The sequence below is a fragment of the Garra rufa genome, chromosome 11 (genome assembly GCF_049309525.1).
Source record: "Garra rufa chromosome 11, GarRuf1.0, whole genome shotgun sequence".
Classification (NCBI taxonomy): Eukaryota; Metazoa; Chordata; class Actinopteri; order Cypriniformes; family Cyprinidae; genus Garra; species Garra rufa.
The window spans coordinates 49477045-49495085 of record NC_133371.1 but is presented as its reverse complement, the minus strand read 5'-3'; the positions used below and the strand labels follow the sequence as shown (position 1 = coordinate 49495085).

Here is an 18041-nt window from a genome sequence, read left to right as displayed (position 1 = left end):
AAATCGTAACTGAATTTGGATTAATTGCACAGCCCTGGTTCAGAGATTCCCATAAATCATAGTGTTTAATACCCGTCCTGCTCCGTCTGCTTGTGTACGTATGCCAGTATATCAGCGGCGCGTCCCGTTCCCTCACACACCACCACCGGCACCGGCGGACTCTCCTGAAGATACTCCAGCACCGTCAGGATCACATTTGGACCTCCTTCAAAGATCAGAGCCACGACCGGGACACCCTGACCGATACCTGCGCACACACGTTTTATATTTATATTACTATTCCTTTTTTTATTTCTGATAACGTCGCTGTAATTCTAACATGTGAAAGAGTCTGAATGAAGAGTGAGGAACTGCTGTTGCTGGTGTGAATAACAATGATTGCAGGATAATAGATGCTTACGACCAGCTGTTTGCAACTCGAACGTGTGTGTGTTAATCTGTGTGTGTGTGCGTGTGTGTGTGTGTGTGTGTGTGTGTGTGTGTGTGTGTGTGTGTGTGTGTCTGTGTCTGTGTCTGTGTGTGTGTGTGTGTGTGTGTGTGTGTGTCTCTCTCTCTCTCTTACGGGCGTGGATTCTCTGCAGGTTAATGTGTTTCTCCAGCTCTCTCCTGAGTCTGACTTCAGCTCCGTATTTCCCAACTGTCCCATCATCCACCAGGACGAAATGAGAGTGGAAGTTGTTCAGCACGTTGAGTTTACTGAGAGGATTCAGCAGCGTTTGGTACGGCGCTACAACCTGAACACACAAACACACCACAATGATGCTTCTAAAACACTCTTTTTTGTGATTTAAAACACTGATTTATTTTCTAATTTGAGATCGAAGACCAAAAGGGTTTGAAAATAAAAACAATAAGTGTAATAGTGCTTTAAATTGTTGTTTTTTCACAAAAAAAAAAGTTTTCAGTTTAATTTAATTTCTTTTTTTAGCAAAAATGTATATAATACATTTTCCCCTAATTTACAGAAGACACCCATTAAAATGTGATTCAGTGTAACAATCTTGTCAGGCATATTTACAACAAAAAACTATTTATGACATATTAAGAGATACATTTCTTTCACCCCAAATACTAATTAGTTGTAATTCTACATTTTTTAAATTTGCTACAATCCTAAGTTTTGCCCATTTGTCAGTAAGAATTTTTTACTCATTTAAAACATAATTAAATTTAATATGCTCCCTTATTCTTTTCTATATTTTAATATGCACAAGTCAAAATAAGCATGTTGTTTGAATTTTTACATAAATATTGTGTTACACTGAATGATAATGTAACATTATTCCAACCAAATTTTGACATTTTATTCTCCAAAAATCACTTAAAGGTAATCACTTACATTTAACATGCTTTCTGTGGACATAAAATCTTTTTTTTTTCTTTTGATGTGGATCTTCGACTGACATACTTACATACATACATGTTATATTTCCATCAGTTTGTTGTTTGTACACTACCACTCAAAAGATTTGGAGTCATTAAGATTGTTTAATGTGTGTAAAAAAGTCGCTCACAAAGGATGCATTTATTTAATCAAATACTGTAAAAATAGTGAAATATTATTACAATTTATAACATCTGTTTTCTATGTGAATATTTGTTAAAATGTAATTTATTCCTGTGGTCAATGCTGAATTTTCAGCATCATTATTCCACTCTTCAGTCAAATCATTCCAATATGCTGATTTGCTATTGAAACTTGTTTTTGTGATGTGATGCAGCTGTTCAGTCAGATTTACAGTAATGGTCAAGTGTAAGAAAGGATCATAAATGGGCCATATGTGTGTTATAAACGAGTCTCACGTCTCTTCCGATGAGGTCGTTTCTGTTTTCAATCACTCCCCAGGGTGCGATTCCCACCGTACAGATTTTCCGTGCCGATCTGGACATGTGTTCCTTCAGAGCGTCACCCACATGTTTGGCCACACCTGGAAACGCAGTGGAAAAACGCCCACAGTCAGCGGGTTTACAGTGACCGTGACCCTCAAGGGGTCATGACCTCTCTACAGAGGTGTGTGTGTGTTTAGAGGCACTGTGAGTGTGTAAACACTAATAAAGTGTATCGACCTGATCTTTAAACTCAAATGACTGTCATTATGATGATCAAGTTAATCCTGTAACTGCTGCTGTGTCAAAACACACACACACACACTCACACACACTCACACACTCACACACACTCACACACACACTCACACACACTCACACACTCACACACACACACACACACACACACACACACACACACACACACACACACACACACACACACACACACACACACACACACACACACACACACACACACACACACACACACACATCTGCTGAGTCTGCCATCTGTACAGCAGGTAGAAAGTCTGGTGCCGCCCGTCTGTACCCATGATGCACTAGTAATGACCTGTGTTGACCCCTCCGGTCAGGATCCAGGCCCCGGTGGTGACAGCAGCTTTGATCAGGCCTTTCCCCACCACCTGTTTGATCCGCGGATGCAGGTCGAAGTTCTGGATTCCTCCGTGAACGCTGATGACGATCTTTGGCAGCTCCATCTGCCATTCCTTCAGCATGAGCCTCAGGACGGCCTCTGGACGAGAGTCATACGACAGACGCACATACTGCGGACAACAGAGCAGGACATTACCAACACCGACCAATCACAACACCGCGCTGACATCATTAAAGAATTACTCCACTTCCAAAAGAAAAATGTTCTGATCATTTGCTCACCCCCATTTCATCCAAGATGTTTATGTCTTTCTTTTTTCAGTCGTACAGAATAAAGTGTTTTGCGGAAAACATTCCAGGGTTTTTCTCCATACAGTGGACTTCAGTGGTGCTCAATGGATTGAGGTTGAAGGGTTCAGCTTCAAAGGGCTCTAAACGATCCCAGCCTAGGAATAAGAGTCTTATCTAGCGAAATGATCAGTTACTTTAAGAAAATGTACAATTAATACACTTTTTAACCACAACTGCTCATCTTGTCCATCTCTGCGATGCGCATGTGTACTCTGTGTACTCTGGTTCGAGAAAGTTAGGGTATGTCCAAAAACTGCCATCTCATTTCTCTTCTAACTTCAAAACAGTCCTACATCGCTGCAGAAGTACCGACCCAGTGTTTACAAAGTGAACGTGCAAAGAAGATCAAACACCCTTTACAAAAAAAGGTCAAACAGTGATGTAGGACTATTTCGAAGTTGGAGGAGAAAATGAGATGCCAGTTTTTGGACATACCCTAACTGTCTTGAACTGGAGTACACAGAGTATGCATGTGCATCGCAGAGATGGACAAGATGAGCAGTTGTGGTTAAAAAGTGTATTAATTGTACCTTTTTCCAGAAAATACCCAATCGTTTTGCTAGATAAGACTCTTATTCCTCGGCTGGGATCGTTTAGAGTCTTTTGAAGCTGCCCTGAAACTGCATTTTTAACCATCAATCAGTTGAGCACCATTGAAGTCCACTATATGGAGAAAAATCCTGGAATGTTTTCCTCAAAAAACTTTATTTCTTTGCGACTGAAGAACAAAAGACATGAACATTCTGGATGACATGGGGGTGAGTGAATGATCAGGACATTTTTTATTCTGGAAGTCGAGTAATCCTTGAACCCCAGCTGACCAAAACACTGCAGTGAGTGACATCATTAAGTGACTCATGATTATTCTAAGTGTTCTCTCTGTGTGTGTCTGTGTGTGTGTCTGTGTGTGTGTGTGTGTGTGTGTGTGTGTGTGTGTGTGTGTGTGTGTGTGTGTGTCTGTGTTCAGACCTTGGCTCTGTATGAATGCGATCCTCCCTGGAAGTTGATGACTCCATAAGCATCAGTAGGACTCTCCTCCGTGTGTTTCTCCACGGACCACTGCTCCAGATCGGACAGCTCGCCCTCGGTCACCCGCACGTCTGAGTATTTGACTGCCAGTGTGGCGGAGAAGCCCACGTGCTGCCGAACCAGACGCCCGCAGCAGCATCTAAACACGAACACACATCAGCACACGCTCCGTCTGAACCCCTCGACCGTGTGAAACATGATAATGTCGAGTTCGTGACACTCACCGCACGAGCTGCTGGCAGATTTGGCATCCTGGGAGGCATCTGCAAAAAAGAATATTGGAAATTAGAATATTGGAATCCAGAACTACCATTGTGTGCAGATGATAATTAACTCAGTTGAATGACGTCAGATTATTGAACTCAAGCTTGATTCAGTCCCGCTGGTGATGTTTGGACAGTTTGGAAAGTTTGAGCTTTTAATAATGACACGAAGTTCATGACGTACCTGTGCGGATCTTTTGACACGGGCAGTATATAGACACATTCCCTCTTGGTGAAACTGTGTTCGATCCAGGACTTCTGGGACTATGGGAGAAAAACACATTTTAGACATGTCACTCTGAATACATCTTATTTAAGTCTAATATGATGACCCAAAACTGTAAAGTCTTGACGTAACGGAAGCAGCGTCAGATTTTTTCTTCATTATTGTTCATCTGAGTGTAATGAATTACTGAAAAGAAAAACATAGGATGGGACTTGGGTGCATGGGTGCATCAGTTGTTGATTGGATGTTGAGATGTGGGTGTGGCTCTCAAATGGAAGCAGATATAATTAAGAGCATGCAATGGACTGTAAGAAAGCGGCGGAGTTTATCCAGACTAAATGACTGGAGAAGTCCTGCATTCGTCACGAGAGAGAAGTCGTTTCACTGGATTAGGCATTACAACGTCTAAATTAAAAAAAAATAAAAACACAGGCATGCCAACATTAAAACACCTACATCTTTGTTCATACGGACGCCACGTTAAACACACGCTGTTTGTGTTTGGTGCAAAACAAGTCACTGAAAAGCCAAACTACGCATTACAGTCTGAACACAGATTTTACATCAAACATCAAGAGTGTTGCACAAAGGTAACAAAAATGTCTTTAAAAATCTATATGCAATGCATTTATACTGCCATGAACTTTACAGGTCCAACAAAACTACTAACAGACCACTGGCTGAAGAGTAACATTATGTAGAGTTACTTGTTTTTCTTCAGTCGCAAAGAAAGTAAGTTTTTTGAGGAAAACATTCCAGGATTTTTCTCCATATAATGGACTTCAATGGTGCTCAATGGACTGAAGGTTAAAAATGCGTTTTTTTAACCGAGGAAGAAGGGTCTTATCTAGTGAAACGATCAGTTATTTATAATAATAATAATAAAAAAAAAAAAGAATATTTACACACTTTCTAACTGCATTGTTAACCTACAATCTGTTGAGCACCATTGAAGTCCACTATATGGAGAAAAATCCTGGAATGTTTTTCTAAAAACGTCATTTCTTTGCAACTAAAGAAAGAAAGACATGAACATCTTGGATGACAGGGGGGTGAGTAAATGATCTGGAAATGTTTCTTTTAGAAGTGGAGCATTCCTTGTATTGGACACTCGACAGAAATGTTTTTTTTTTTGCATTTAATACTGCTGTTCTCATCCCATCATAACAGAACCTGAGTGAAAACAAGCCGAGAGCGTCTGTCTGTCAGAGCGAACCACAGAAGACAATTAGAGCAAACAGAGTATCGTGTGTCGTGGGAGTGAATGAGAATCCTGACGGACGTGTCGAGGGTCCACAGGGGTCCGAATAAACCGCAGTTTCAGCTAAAGCTCAACATTCCTGTGAGAAACTCAAACTGCTGCGGCTGTAGGCACCGCTCATATGAACATAAAACTCATGTCATTTTAATCACGTGACACTCATCAGCTGATAGTAATTAGGTTTGCCATTACATCAAACTTGACAGATTCTATTGCAGATTCTCAACATCACCACAAACCAAATAACTACCTTTAATTATCAACTATACATATATACATAACACCACCTGAATATATATGCTGTCATTAAGCCATATATACTAATAGCAAATCTCATTTGGTCGATGCTTATTTGTCAAGTCACATTTCTATAGCGCTTTATACGGATCGTTTCAAAGCAGATTCACAGTAACAACAGAATCAATGATGGAAACATCATCTAATGTGACCCTGGACCACAAAACCAGTCATAATGGTCGTTTTTATTTATTTATTTATTTATGTTTATACATTATCAGAAACTGAATAAATAAGCTTTCCATTGATGTATGGTTTGTTAGGATAGGACAATATTTGGCTGAGATACAACTATTTGAAAATCTGGAATCTGAGGGTGCAAAAAAATCTAAATATTGAGAAAATCGCCTTTAAAGTGGTCCAAATGAAGTTCTTAGCAATGCATATTACTAATCAAAAATTAAGTTTTGATACATTTACAGTTGGAAACGTACAAAGTGTCTTCATGGAACATGATCTTTACTTAATATCCTAATGATTTTGGCATAAAAGAAAAATCGATCATTTTGACCCATACAATGTATTTTTGGCCATCGCTCTAAATATACCCGCGATACTTAAGATTGGTTTTGTGCTCCAGTGTCATAAATATGAGACAAATCCAAATTCTGCTGTAAAGCAGCTCTACAAAGACTAGTGTTATTATTGTCTCTAAATGCAAACTATACCCATCGCCCAGCTCTAAACTAAGACATTACAATATTAAAAACATTATGCATTACTATAAATCTGCTTTTATGTGTGTTGTGAAAAGAAACAGACTCACTGTGAGTCTAACCTTCATCTGTATCTGCTAAACTACCACTTACATCAGGACTGGTGGTTAAACACTAATCATGAGGTTTACAATAATAACTACAGAAACACAAACGCTAGATTACTACCTTAGATCTGATTTCTAGATCCACCCAGAAAGACAGACAGAAACCTGCACTGGAAATCAACCACAGATCATCTTCAGCTGAGATTTATGGGCAGGAAAGTCTTCAAAGATGTGATGAAGCTCTGAAACTTCAAACTCAGCGACTAGGTGTTTCCAATATAAACCTGAGCTCAGATGATGATCTACAGTAGTCACCATTTGAAGTGGATCAAAAAAGCTGTAAGACAAAAATGGGTATTGTTTTGGACACCTTGGATGAAAGGTTTTGATCCACTTCATATGTTGACTAATGTAGACACGATTCCCTGGAAATCACGTACAGCAGCCAATCACACTGGAGCTCGATTCTGTTTTTGCATGCGATATATTCATCAGGTGGTCAATGACGTCCATTAGCACAACGTCTATTGCCATATCTCCAATTAAAAATTATTCAACCAAAACTCAATTACTTTCCAATCCAGAATGACTTTCTTCAGTTGAACATGTTGAGAACCAAACAACATTGGACCCCATTGACTTCCACTATATGGACAACAAACACCAACACATTTCTCAAAACGTCGTCTTTTGTTTTCCACAGAACAAAGTCAATCATACAGGTTTGGAACGACATGCAGTCGACTAAATGACGAAAGAACGATCATTTCTGCGCGAAGCGTTTCTTTAGAACGGAGTGCGAGCAACAGGCTGACGGATTTAACACCAGGGATTTTTAATTAAATTTCCCAGAGTTCCTTTCCATTCCCAGCCTGAGCTCACAGCAGCCCCCGTGGAGTCCGGAGCGTCCGGCGAACACGAGCGGATTACACACATATTTGAGCAGAAACACTGAAAGCCACAAACACTGAGACTGAGATGATGTCCGTCTACCTCAAACTCTTCATCTTCATCCTTCTGACGCAGCAGCGAATACAGAAACATCACCAGACACGCTGAGACACAGACACAGAGAGAGAGAGAGACCGCAGGACTAGTTAACGCCAAACTGTGGTTCTCAGCACAGTTAATCAGCAAGAGGTCGCGACAGGGGTGATGAATGTTTCTGACTGAGAACAAGAATATTAGAGAAAGAGAGAAAGAGAGAGAGAGAGAGAGAGAGCTGACTGTATATGTGAGTCGCTCACTGGCACAGATTGTGTTGTGATTGCAGCAGGGCAGATCAGCGTAAACATGTGTTTACACCATCCATCCAAACAAACAAACCCAACCCTTTACAGCTTTATTTTATAACATCTTACAGAAAACAACTAACCAGCATGAGTCACAGATCCGCACCTACGCTGCTCTGAAACACATAGTGAGGATTACTTTTACATTCATGCATTCGGCCTTCATCCTCGTCTTCATCAAGTCCATTTGATCAGAGCTTGCACTCACTGGGAATCGAACCCATAACCTTTACTGCTACAGTACAGTACTGTACTATTAGAAACAATATCTGAAACCTTACAGAACAAGCACATCCAGGGCTTTACGCTTACTTTTCTTTTTAGGAGCACTTGTGCTCATAACCTTCTAATCAATAATCAAAAAATCTAATAAAAAATTAGCTTTTCTATTACCAGGTGATATTTGACTCCTTTAAGTGATTTACAGGGGAATTTTGTTTTTACCTTTGTAATGGCATTTTTCTAACTTTATTAAAAGTATATGTGACCCTGGACCACAAAACCAGTCATAAGGTTAAATTTAACAAAACTGAGATTTATACATCATATGAAAGCTCAATAAATAAGCTTTCTATTGATGTATATGGTTTGTTAGGATAGGACAATATTTGGCTGAGATACATCTATTTGAAATCAGAAATCTGAGGATGCAAAAAAATCAAAAAGACTGAGAAAATCACCTTTAAAGTTGTCCAAATTAGGTTCTTAACAATGCATATTGCTAATCGAAAATTACATTTTGATATGTTTACAGTAGGAATTTTACAAAAAAATCTTCATGGAACATGAACTTTACTTAATTTCTTAATGATTTTTGGCATAAAAGAAAAATCAAAAATTTTGACCCATGCAATGTATTTTTGGCTATTGCTACAAACATACCCCAGCGACTTAAGACTGGTTTTGTGGTCCAGGGTCACATATAATCTTTTATGTCAGATTATTTAAAAATTATATATTTTTAAGATTTTTTAAGGAGTCTAATTAAAACAACAGAATAAGAACAAGTAGGATAAGGATCCATTATTTAAATATGACATTTTGAATACAGAAATATTAAATGATTTAAAAAACAAAATAAAACTAAATCGGCCAGTAGATGGCAGCAAGTCACTGATTTAATAACTGAATCATTCATTCATTTGATTCGTTCAAATGGCTGATTCAATGCAATGCAAGTCACTTAATATGAACTTCTTGTTTATTTAACCGTTGTATTAAATCAATATCTCATTTACAAACTCCCTAAAAAATCGTTAAAAACCGTCAGTCATCTTAGTTCATGGCGATCTCACAAAGTTCCATTATAATCAACGGAGCTCTCTATTCTGCACAATTCTTGTATTGCTCATCACTTTGGATAAAAGCATCTGCTAAATCAAAACCTAAATGAGCTGTAAGATGATTCCCAAAACTAGTGTTTAGTTTGTACAGTAAACATGCAAACTGACACCTGTACGATTAGATTCAGTGACTCCATCACTTACACTTCAAACTTTATACTGTCTGGACAGTAAAACCCCTTCAGAGCTTAATGAACTCAATCCTGATAAACGCCGTGAAACTCGCAGCACTCAAAACGCCATAAACGCAGAGATAACGCCAATGACTTTATCAGAGCGTCTGCAGATAACAAACACACCTGCGCTGATTCAGTCCTGAGGACGAGCATCTCCAGTCCAAAACACACAACTAACTTCCTGTGCTTTCAAACAAAACCCTCATTCCTGCAGTCAACACACAATGTGATAATACCAGGTCATCAGGGGTCACTGCAGGGGTCAGTGATGTCCCAGAATCGCTGAAATGAGTCATGATGTGTCATTTAATTATAAGTATGGATAAGAAAGGATGCATTAAAATCATCAAAAGTGACTGTAGACATTTATAATGTTACAAAGATTTCAACTGCAGTAATGATGCTGAAAATCCAGGTTTGATCACAGAGATAAATTACATTTTAACAGATATTCACATAGAAAACTGCAATTTTGAAGTAAAATAATATTTAAAAATTTTACAATATTTTTGATCAAATAAATGCAGCCTTGGTGAGCAGAAGTGACTTCTTAAAAGTTCAACAAAATGGTGACTGAAATTTAATTCTATTTTCCTCAAATGAAACAACACACACACACACACACACACACACACACACACACACACACACACACACACACACACACACACACACACACACACACACACACACACACTCTCTTTTGTTCAGGTCTGGTATTACAGTAATCTTGAGCATGTGACTCTTTAGTTTCTGTGTGAAGAAAAAAAATCTTTCACAACTTTGCCTGAAACTCGCACACAGACGTCAAAGTAAGTCAACGATATTTGATTGATTAAAGCACAGATATCAATCACTTTGAGAAACACAGTCAGTTCAGTCATAAAAACGCTGAAAATCAGGGATGCACCGAAATGAAAATTCTTGGCTGAAGCGGAAGGTGAACAAAATTACACACTGAGCCAAAGGCTGATTAACGAACATGATTTTTTCTGTTTTCCCCTCATGTATTTTGCCAATTATTTTCACCATTAGATAAATTAAATAGCCAATATTTGCTTTTTACAGTTTTGTCTTGCTTTTCAAAGAAAAAAACTCAATTACAAAACAACAATTTAAAAATATTTACTTATCACTGAACATTTTTAACATTCTAGTAGACATTATAGCCTACCAACAAACCACAATTTAACTTAAAATTTATTTAGTTAGTAAAATAATATTCTTAGCCATTTAAGATCCCCTTCTTGAATCAGGCATGTGTTTTTAATCTACAAATAAATGCAGTCTTGCTGAGCAAAGGAGAATGTTAGAATAAATGTATTAATATTTATAACGATAACAATCATTATTTTTGTCTTTTTTATTTTATTTGACAGAACAACAGTAAAATGCCAATACTAACATTTCTGAATGTTGACTTTTATTTAGTGGTAAACCCGCAAGAAGAGCTCAGTCCTAGTGTTTGCTGGCAGCAGCAGATTTGTGAATGATTGTCATCTTTGGTCTCTGAACCCTGGCTAAGGAGCTGCTGTCAGAATAAACACAATTGGTGTCTGGTGTATTAGACAACAGAACGTTCTGGAGTTGATTGACTAATGGATGATTTCAGTCATCATACAGTAACCTTTCTCTTCTACTGAAGACATGCGATGCGCTTCTAAACAGTCTCTCGCTGTCGCTGCTTGGAATGATTTTTGTGTCTTTCTCGGACAGTTTTAAATGCGTCCACACTGACCACATGTTTGATCATTAGTGCACGCCTCTATTTGATCACGTCTCATCATCATTTATTCTGTCCTTTCGCTTATTAATAATTCCAGTTGCCGAACATTCGCTGCATCCCCACTTAAAATCATTTTTAAAATGCAGAAGTTACAGACTGTATTCACATCACAAACTCAACATGTTCTCGAGTCTCAGACATTAAACTCAAGTCAGATCTTTAGAGTCTAGAGATCTCCAAACAGCACAGGTTAGTTGTATAAAGGCATTGAGAGTCTGACGTCACTGATGCTCTGAAACACACTGACTGACGTTCAGCATCAGCAGTGGACTGACAGACTCACTGATGGAACAGACAGACGTGTTCACAGACTCAGACCGTCCTCCGCAGGTTTCTGTGGTTCTGTCAGCACCTCTTTCGCATACTAACAGAGGCAATTATCCTCAAACAGGTTCCACCGCTCACTCTATTGATCTGTTCACCTACAGGTATTTGCTGTCGTCTGTAATAGCTGCTCTCGCCGTCAATCACCGGAACCTCATCTAAACTTCTAGAAGGTTCAGCTATGAAGAATATTCAAAAATAAACAGCTGAACAAATGAATAAAGTCCTACTTCATATTAGGGGTCTTTAACATGTTAGCTGTCTATGTACTTATCAATAAATAAATAAAGTTAATGAAAGGTACAATGCAACTCTTGTGTTCATGTTGAATTGCAAAACACTTTAGTTGCTGTTGAGGTGGGATATGGCTGAGGTTGTGGTTTGGGTTAGGGTTTAGGTTAGGGTTGAAAGTAGGTTAAGGTCAACAGATGTACTGTAACAACTGATATCAATTACATATGTACACTGCCACTCAATAGTTTGGGATCAGTAAGATTATTAATGCTTTTAAAAAACTTTTCTGCTCATCAAAGCTGTTTACTTGATTAAAAATACAAAAAAAACTGTAATACTGTAAAATGTTAATGCTATTTAAAATAGTGCTTTTGTATTTTAATATACTTTAAAAATTTAATTTATTCCTGTGATCAAAGCTGAATTTTCAGCATCATTACTCCAGTCTTCAGTGTGACATGATCCTTCAGAAATCATTCTAATATGCTGATTTATTATCAGTGTTTGAAACAGTTGTGCTGCTTAATATTTTTTCTTTGATTCTTTAATAAATAAATAGAAAACTTTTGCAACAATAAACACCTTGTTCAAAGTTTGGGGTCAGTAAATCTTTTCTTTCTTTCTCTCTTTGAAATAAATTAATACTTTAATTCAGCAAGGATGTGTTAAATTGATAAAAAGTGAAAGTAAAGACTTATATTGTTCGAAAAGATTTCTATTTTGAATAAATGCTGTTCATTACAACTTTTTATTCATCAAAGAATCCTGAAAAAAGTATCACAGGTTGCAAAAAAATTTTAAGCAGCACAACTGTTTCCAACATTGATGATAAATCAGTATATTAGAATGATTTCTGAAGGATCATGTGACACTGAAGACTGGAGTAATGATGCTGATGAAAATTCAGCTTTGCATCACAGAAATAAATTAGATTTTAAAGTATATTAAAATAGGATTGCAAAATTTTGAATTGCAATAATATTAATTTTTTCTGTATTTTTGATCAAATAAATGGAATTATGATGAGCATAAGAGACTTTAAAAAAAAAAAAACTTTTGAGCGGCAGTGTAACTACAGGAAAGTGTTTTTAAAAATACATGTATGTCCACATTAAGGGCATTGTATCAAATGATTCACTTAAAGGTTAGTACATAGTAGTTAACGACACTTCATATAAAGTGGGTCTATGAAGAACACTGGGAACCAAACAACATTGGACCTCACTGTATGATCATACAACACTGAAACATTTATCAAAACATCTTGTGTTGCGTTCCAAAGAAGCAGAAGTTAAACAGCATGAGGTCAAGTAAATGTTGACAGACCAAAAGCTTTCAGAACAACAAGGATCATGATGCACATCGCTCTATAGCTCCATCCAGCTCACTTCAATTAAACACCAAACTATATCCAACTGACTGATTGATTGACTGAAGATAATACTGAATACCAACAACTATTATGTTTATGTTTAACACACAGTTCTACAGGCCACCCATCCACACACACTGGGGGTCATTAGGGTCAGCTCAACTAGTTTAGACTAAAAATTCAGCTCTAGGCCCTGAAAAACACCCACGACCCTGTAATGCAGGTAAATCAGGTTCCAGTCCTCTAGAACGACCACAGGAGGGAAGATCAGGTCAAAACCAGTTTCTCAGAGAAACCATGAATTCTAATGATCAGCAAGACTGAATGTACACTATAGCAGTCACAAGTTTTTGGAACAGAAGTCTCCTCTGCTCACCAAGCCTGCATTTATTTATTTAGCAAAAACAGTACAACTGTGAAATATTTTTACTATTTAATATAACTGCCTTCTGTTTATATATATTATAAAATGTAATTTATTCCTGTGATTTCAAAGCTGAATTTTCAGCATCATTACTCCAGTCTTCAGAAATCATTCTAATATGCTGATTTGCTGTTCAAAACAATGTATTATCATTATGTTGAAAACAGCCAAGTAGAATTTTTTCAGGTTTCTTTGATGATTAGAAAGTTCAGAACAACATCTGAAATCGTTTGTAACATTATAAAATGTCTTTATTATCACTTTTGATCAATTTAAAGCATCCTTGTTAAATAAAAGTATTAAATTGTATCATTTCTTTCTCAAAAATAAACAAGATTACTGACTCCAAGCTTTTGAATGGTATAAAGTTACAAAAGCTTTTTATTTCAGATAAATTCTCAAAGAATTGTTTCTTGAATCAGAAAATCTGAATATTAGAATGATTTCTGAATCGTGTGACACTGAAGACTGAAGTAATGATGCTGAAAAAATTCAGCTTAGATCACAGGAAAAAATGTTTTGTCTCAAGATGCACACCAGTAATATTTTTTTCTAAGCATGTCTATAATAAAATACAATATCCTAATTGAACTATGGGATAATCCTGCCTTAATCTAAGCCCTGTCTGTGAAACCGGGCCTAAAAGTCTTACTGTCCAATAACTTTTGATCGGTAGTGTACATGTAGTCTAAAAGAGCTCTTTAGAATGAAACATTGGAATAATGTCACTAAACTATTATAAACAGACACTTATATACCAATGTACACCAACAAATGGTCCAGAAACATCGGATCTGATTCATGTCTCACAGTGACACCATAAACACTGAAGTACACAAACACCAAGTACACTAAACACTAAACCAAGTATCTCTTTAACATCCATTGCACAGAAGCACGGTTATTTTTGGGGGGAGAGCCAAATAGCTCATCTATAATAAAAATACGAACCCTTTGAAGCAGTTATTTCAAGAGTTTTCTGTCATTTTGTGCCGAGAACCAACCACTATCAGAACACCTCATGAGATGAACATCACAGCGCTCAAACAAAAATCATCACGACTTTCTGTCAAGTTTGTTTAAAGACACTATTTTAAACTGCATACTAATCACTCACCATCGCTGGATTCGAAGATCTGACTTTATTTATACTCGATTATTCGCGGGCAGTTGACATGTCAGTGAGGACACGTGACGCCCCAAGCGCGCTCCCGCCGCCTCTCCAGCCACTCTGACAGACCGCCAGAGCACGCTTTGACGGGAGATGAGTGTCAGGTTATCATTTAAAACAAATTTATAAACACAAAACCCATTTCCAAAGTATTACTGAACATAAAAACAGCGCGACATCTATAATCCCCCGCGCAGCTCAAACCGCCGCAGGAATTTCCTCAGAACTCGCGCCAATCAGGCAGAGGCGCCAACTCAGTATTTCTGTTTACGAATACTGTGGTGTTTAACCGTCATTAACGTTACTACGACACTCTTCACGTGTTTGTTTACGGTCCGTTCGTGTCGGTGAGTTGAGGAAACGACCGCAGCGCGAGCGGCTAGGCTAACTCAACTGTTTCCATAACCGGAGGCTTTAATTTCGTGGACGCGCACGATCGTTGCGATCTACGTACGTCGGCGGCTCAAACGTCTGCGCGAACGCGACGCCAGGTGTTTCCAGCCCGCGTCGCCGGTACCGGGGCTCGCTGCGCACACGCGTCAATCACAGCGGCTAAAGCTAGCGGCGAAGCACGAGCCAGAAAGCCTAGACGCGACGCGACGCCCGAGCCGCAGCTGTCAGCGCGTTCGTCTCATGCAGCAAGCGGAGACTTGCCTCAGAAACACGCAGTCGCGTCCGTGCCAAGCAAACGCTAGAAAACAGCGGAGAGCCGTACCATTCTCTTCACCGTTCAGACTCGCGAGGCGCTGATCCGGGGCGTCTAGCCATCTATCGGCGCTGTGCTGCTCGGTAAGCCTCGGAAGGAAAGCCCGGTGGCGGCGGTTGGAGTCGTGTGCGTCCGCTGCAGCTCCAGCGGAAGGTGGATTTTTCATAATTGTGCGACTCCGGACTGACGCGGCGTGACGGAGTCGGTTTGAGCCCGTCCCCCCCGCTGAGTCAGCCCGCAGCGCGTCACATGCACGGGGCGGAGCAGCAGCAGCAGCAGCGGCGGTGGTGGGACCCGCGGGGCGTCGCGTCGCGTCTCACTCTCACCTACAGTACACACACACACACACACACATGCTGCTGAAAGTGAAAGAGCGTAAAACAAGCTCCTGCACCATGGTATTCTTTAAGGTGGTCAAGTCAGTACCATAGTACATGAATATGGTAATCCTCTTCATCCAGTACCATAGTCATCCTCACTGCAGCAGCACGCACACACACACGCACACACACACACACACACACACACACACACACACACACACACACACACACACACACACACACACACACACTCCAGCAGACACTGAGTGTGTTTATATGCACTTCAAGTGTGTTTACTTTTGTACTTCACTTCAAGAAACATCAAAAAGCAAAATGATACATTTATTCCTGGTCAGCTTAGTGTTCACACTGACATTTTTAACACCAACCCTGGATACAAAACTATGGAAGCTTGTTTCAGCCACTGATTTTCTTAGAATTGCATGATGCAAACTTGCAGTTCGGACTTTTTCCCTCAGAATTGTGAGATATAAACCCACAGTTGTGACTTTTTTTCTTGCAATTCTGAGAAACTCGCAATTGCGAGAGAAAAAAAGTCAGAATTGTGAGATAAATAGTCAATAACCTTTTTATTTTTCATTCAGTGGCGGAAACGGGCTTCCATAACAAAACAGCTGGTATGATTTTAGTTGGACTAAAGTGTTTTTGTGAGGTTTCAAAGCGTCAGTACTGTGTAAGACTGACTGAAATTAAACTTTTTTTAGGGTGATTTCACATTTAACCCTCAAGCATCCTTCGTATAGCAGCCCTTAACTTCTCCTTTGTGGACAAATTTGGGCATGAAGGTCTCAGGTGTAATCACATTTATTATTATGTTTATATATATATATATATATATATATATGTGTGTGTGTGTGTGTGTGTGTGTGTGTGTGTGTGTGTGTCATATCACTATCAATTTATGCTTTTTTGTGATTTTTCCTGTTTTTTTTATGTATTTATCTCTTAAAACTCCATACTTTTAAAATATGCTTATTTTTAGCTTATTCCAGTAAGTTCAGACAGCCAAAATCTAAAGTTTTTGAGACTTTGCTGACATCTGGTGAATAATATATGTTTCATGAAGATATTTTGTAAATTTCCTACCATAAAAATATCAAAACGTAATTGTTGATTAGTAATATGCTTTACTAAGAGCTTCATTTGGACAACTTTAAAGGTGATTTTCTTAATATTTGGATTTTTTGCACCCTCACTCCAGTTTTCCAAATAGTTGTATTTTGGCCAGATATTGTCCTTTCCTAACAAACCATACATCAATGGAAATCTCATTTATTCAGATAATGTACCCTTATGAGTGGTTTTCTGGTCCAGGGTCACATTTAATATTTATTATACTTCAGTAAAAAAAAAACTTCCAGTAAATGCAGACAGCCAAATCCTAAAGTTTTGGTGACATCTGGTGACATATGATGGTATAAAAATATCAAAATAGTACTCAATGGCTGCATATAGGCTGAACTCTATAAACCAAAAATTCTAACAAAAAAAAAAAAATTGCAATAACTCAAAAAAGTAAAATGGAACCAAATGGTGCTAAACAGGTACGCATAAACAATAAACCCAACAAGCAGCATGTTCCAGACATTATTTGTTTGGAATCAACAAATCTTGCAGTAGGAATTGAATCTGTGAGTGGTGTATGTTTGTCTAATTTTGAGGCTGAGTGGCACAAAAAAAGTCATTGGCTCATTCAGTAAAGTTTTATATGTATTAGTGACTGTTTTTATCGCAAAAAAAATACTGCTGTCTTATAGGCTCATTCAATGCTTTGTATATGGGTTTGTGTGCGAGTGCAAATGTTTGCCTCACCCCTTCATTTATGTATATATATGATCTGCATTGTGTTGGATTTATTGATTTTTATTGGACAAATTATAAAAAAAAATCTCTGAATTTTAGTATTTCCCATTCATTTGCTCTGGATGCCCATTTTTGTCCAAATTAAGGAGTTCTTTTTTCAACCACTTAACTGAATTGAGTTGAATTTTTTTGTGTTCAGGTGGCAAATTTAGGAAAAGTAGCCAAGTCTTGTACTGCTCAGATTAAGGAAACTATATATATATAAAGATTTTGCCCAAATTTGTCCCGAAGGATGCTTGAGGGTTAGGAGGTTTGGTTGAATTAAGCTGAACTCTGGTGCGATTGCTCTGATATTCATGTGAATAAGTGTGAACACTGGCTTACAAACCTGGGTGCTTCCAAATAAACTCCAGTACAGTTTGACTAATATA

The 18041-nt window shown here is 38.3% G+C and overlaps 1 protein-coding gene across 1 annotated transcript in view; it reads right to left on the bottom strand.

Annotated features, from left to right (window-relative positions):
* The window catches only part of trpm7 (transient receptor potential cation channel, subfamily M, member 7), a 42156-nt gene extending 26497 nt beyond the window's left edge, over positions 1–15659 (bottom strand). The window contains exons 1-8 of the mRNA XM_073850840.1: positions 15473–15659; positions 4273–4352; positions 4050–4088; positions 3766–3964; positions 2402–2615; positions 1804–1928; positions 563–734; positions 73–247 (exon numbers count right to left, since the gene is read on the bottom strand). Coding sequence (XP_073706941.1) covers positions 73–247; positions 563–734; positions 1804–1928; positions 2402–2615; positions 3766–3964; positions 4050–4088; positions 4273–4352; positions 15473–15475 — 1007 coding nt within the window. The 5' untranslated portion in view covers positions 15476–15659. The remainder of the gene's footprint in view (positions 1–72; positions 248–562; positions 735–1803; positions 1929–2401; positions 2616–3765; positions 3965–4049; positions 4089–4272; positions 4353–15472) is intronic.
* Positions 15660–18041: the final 2382 nt, after the last annotated feature.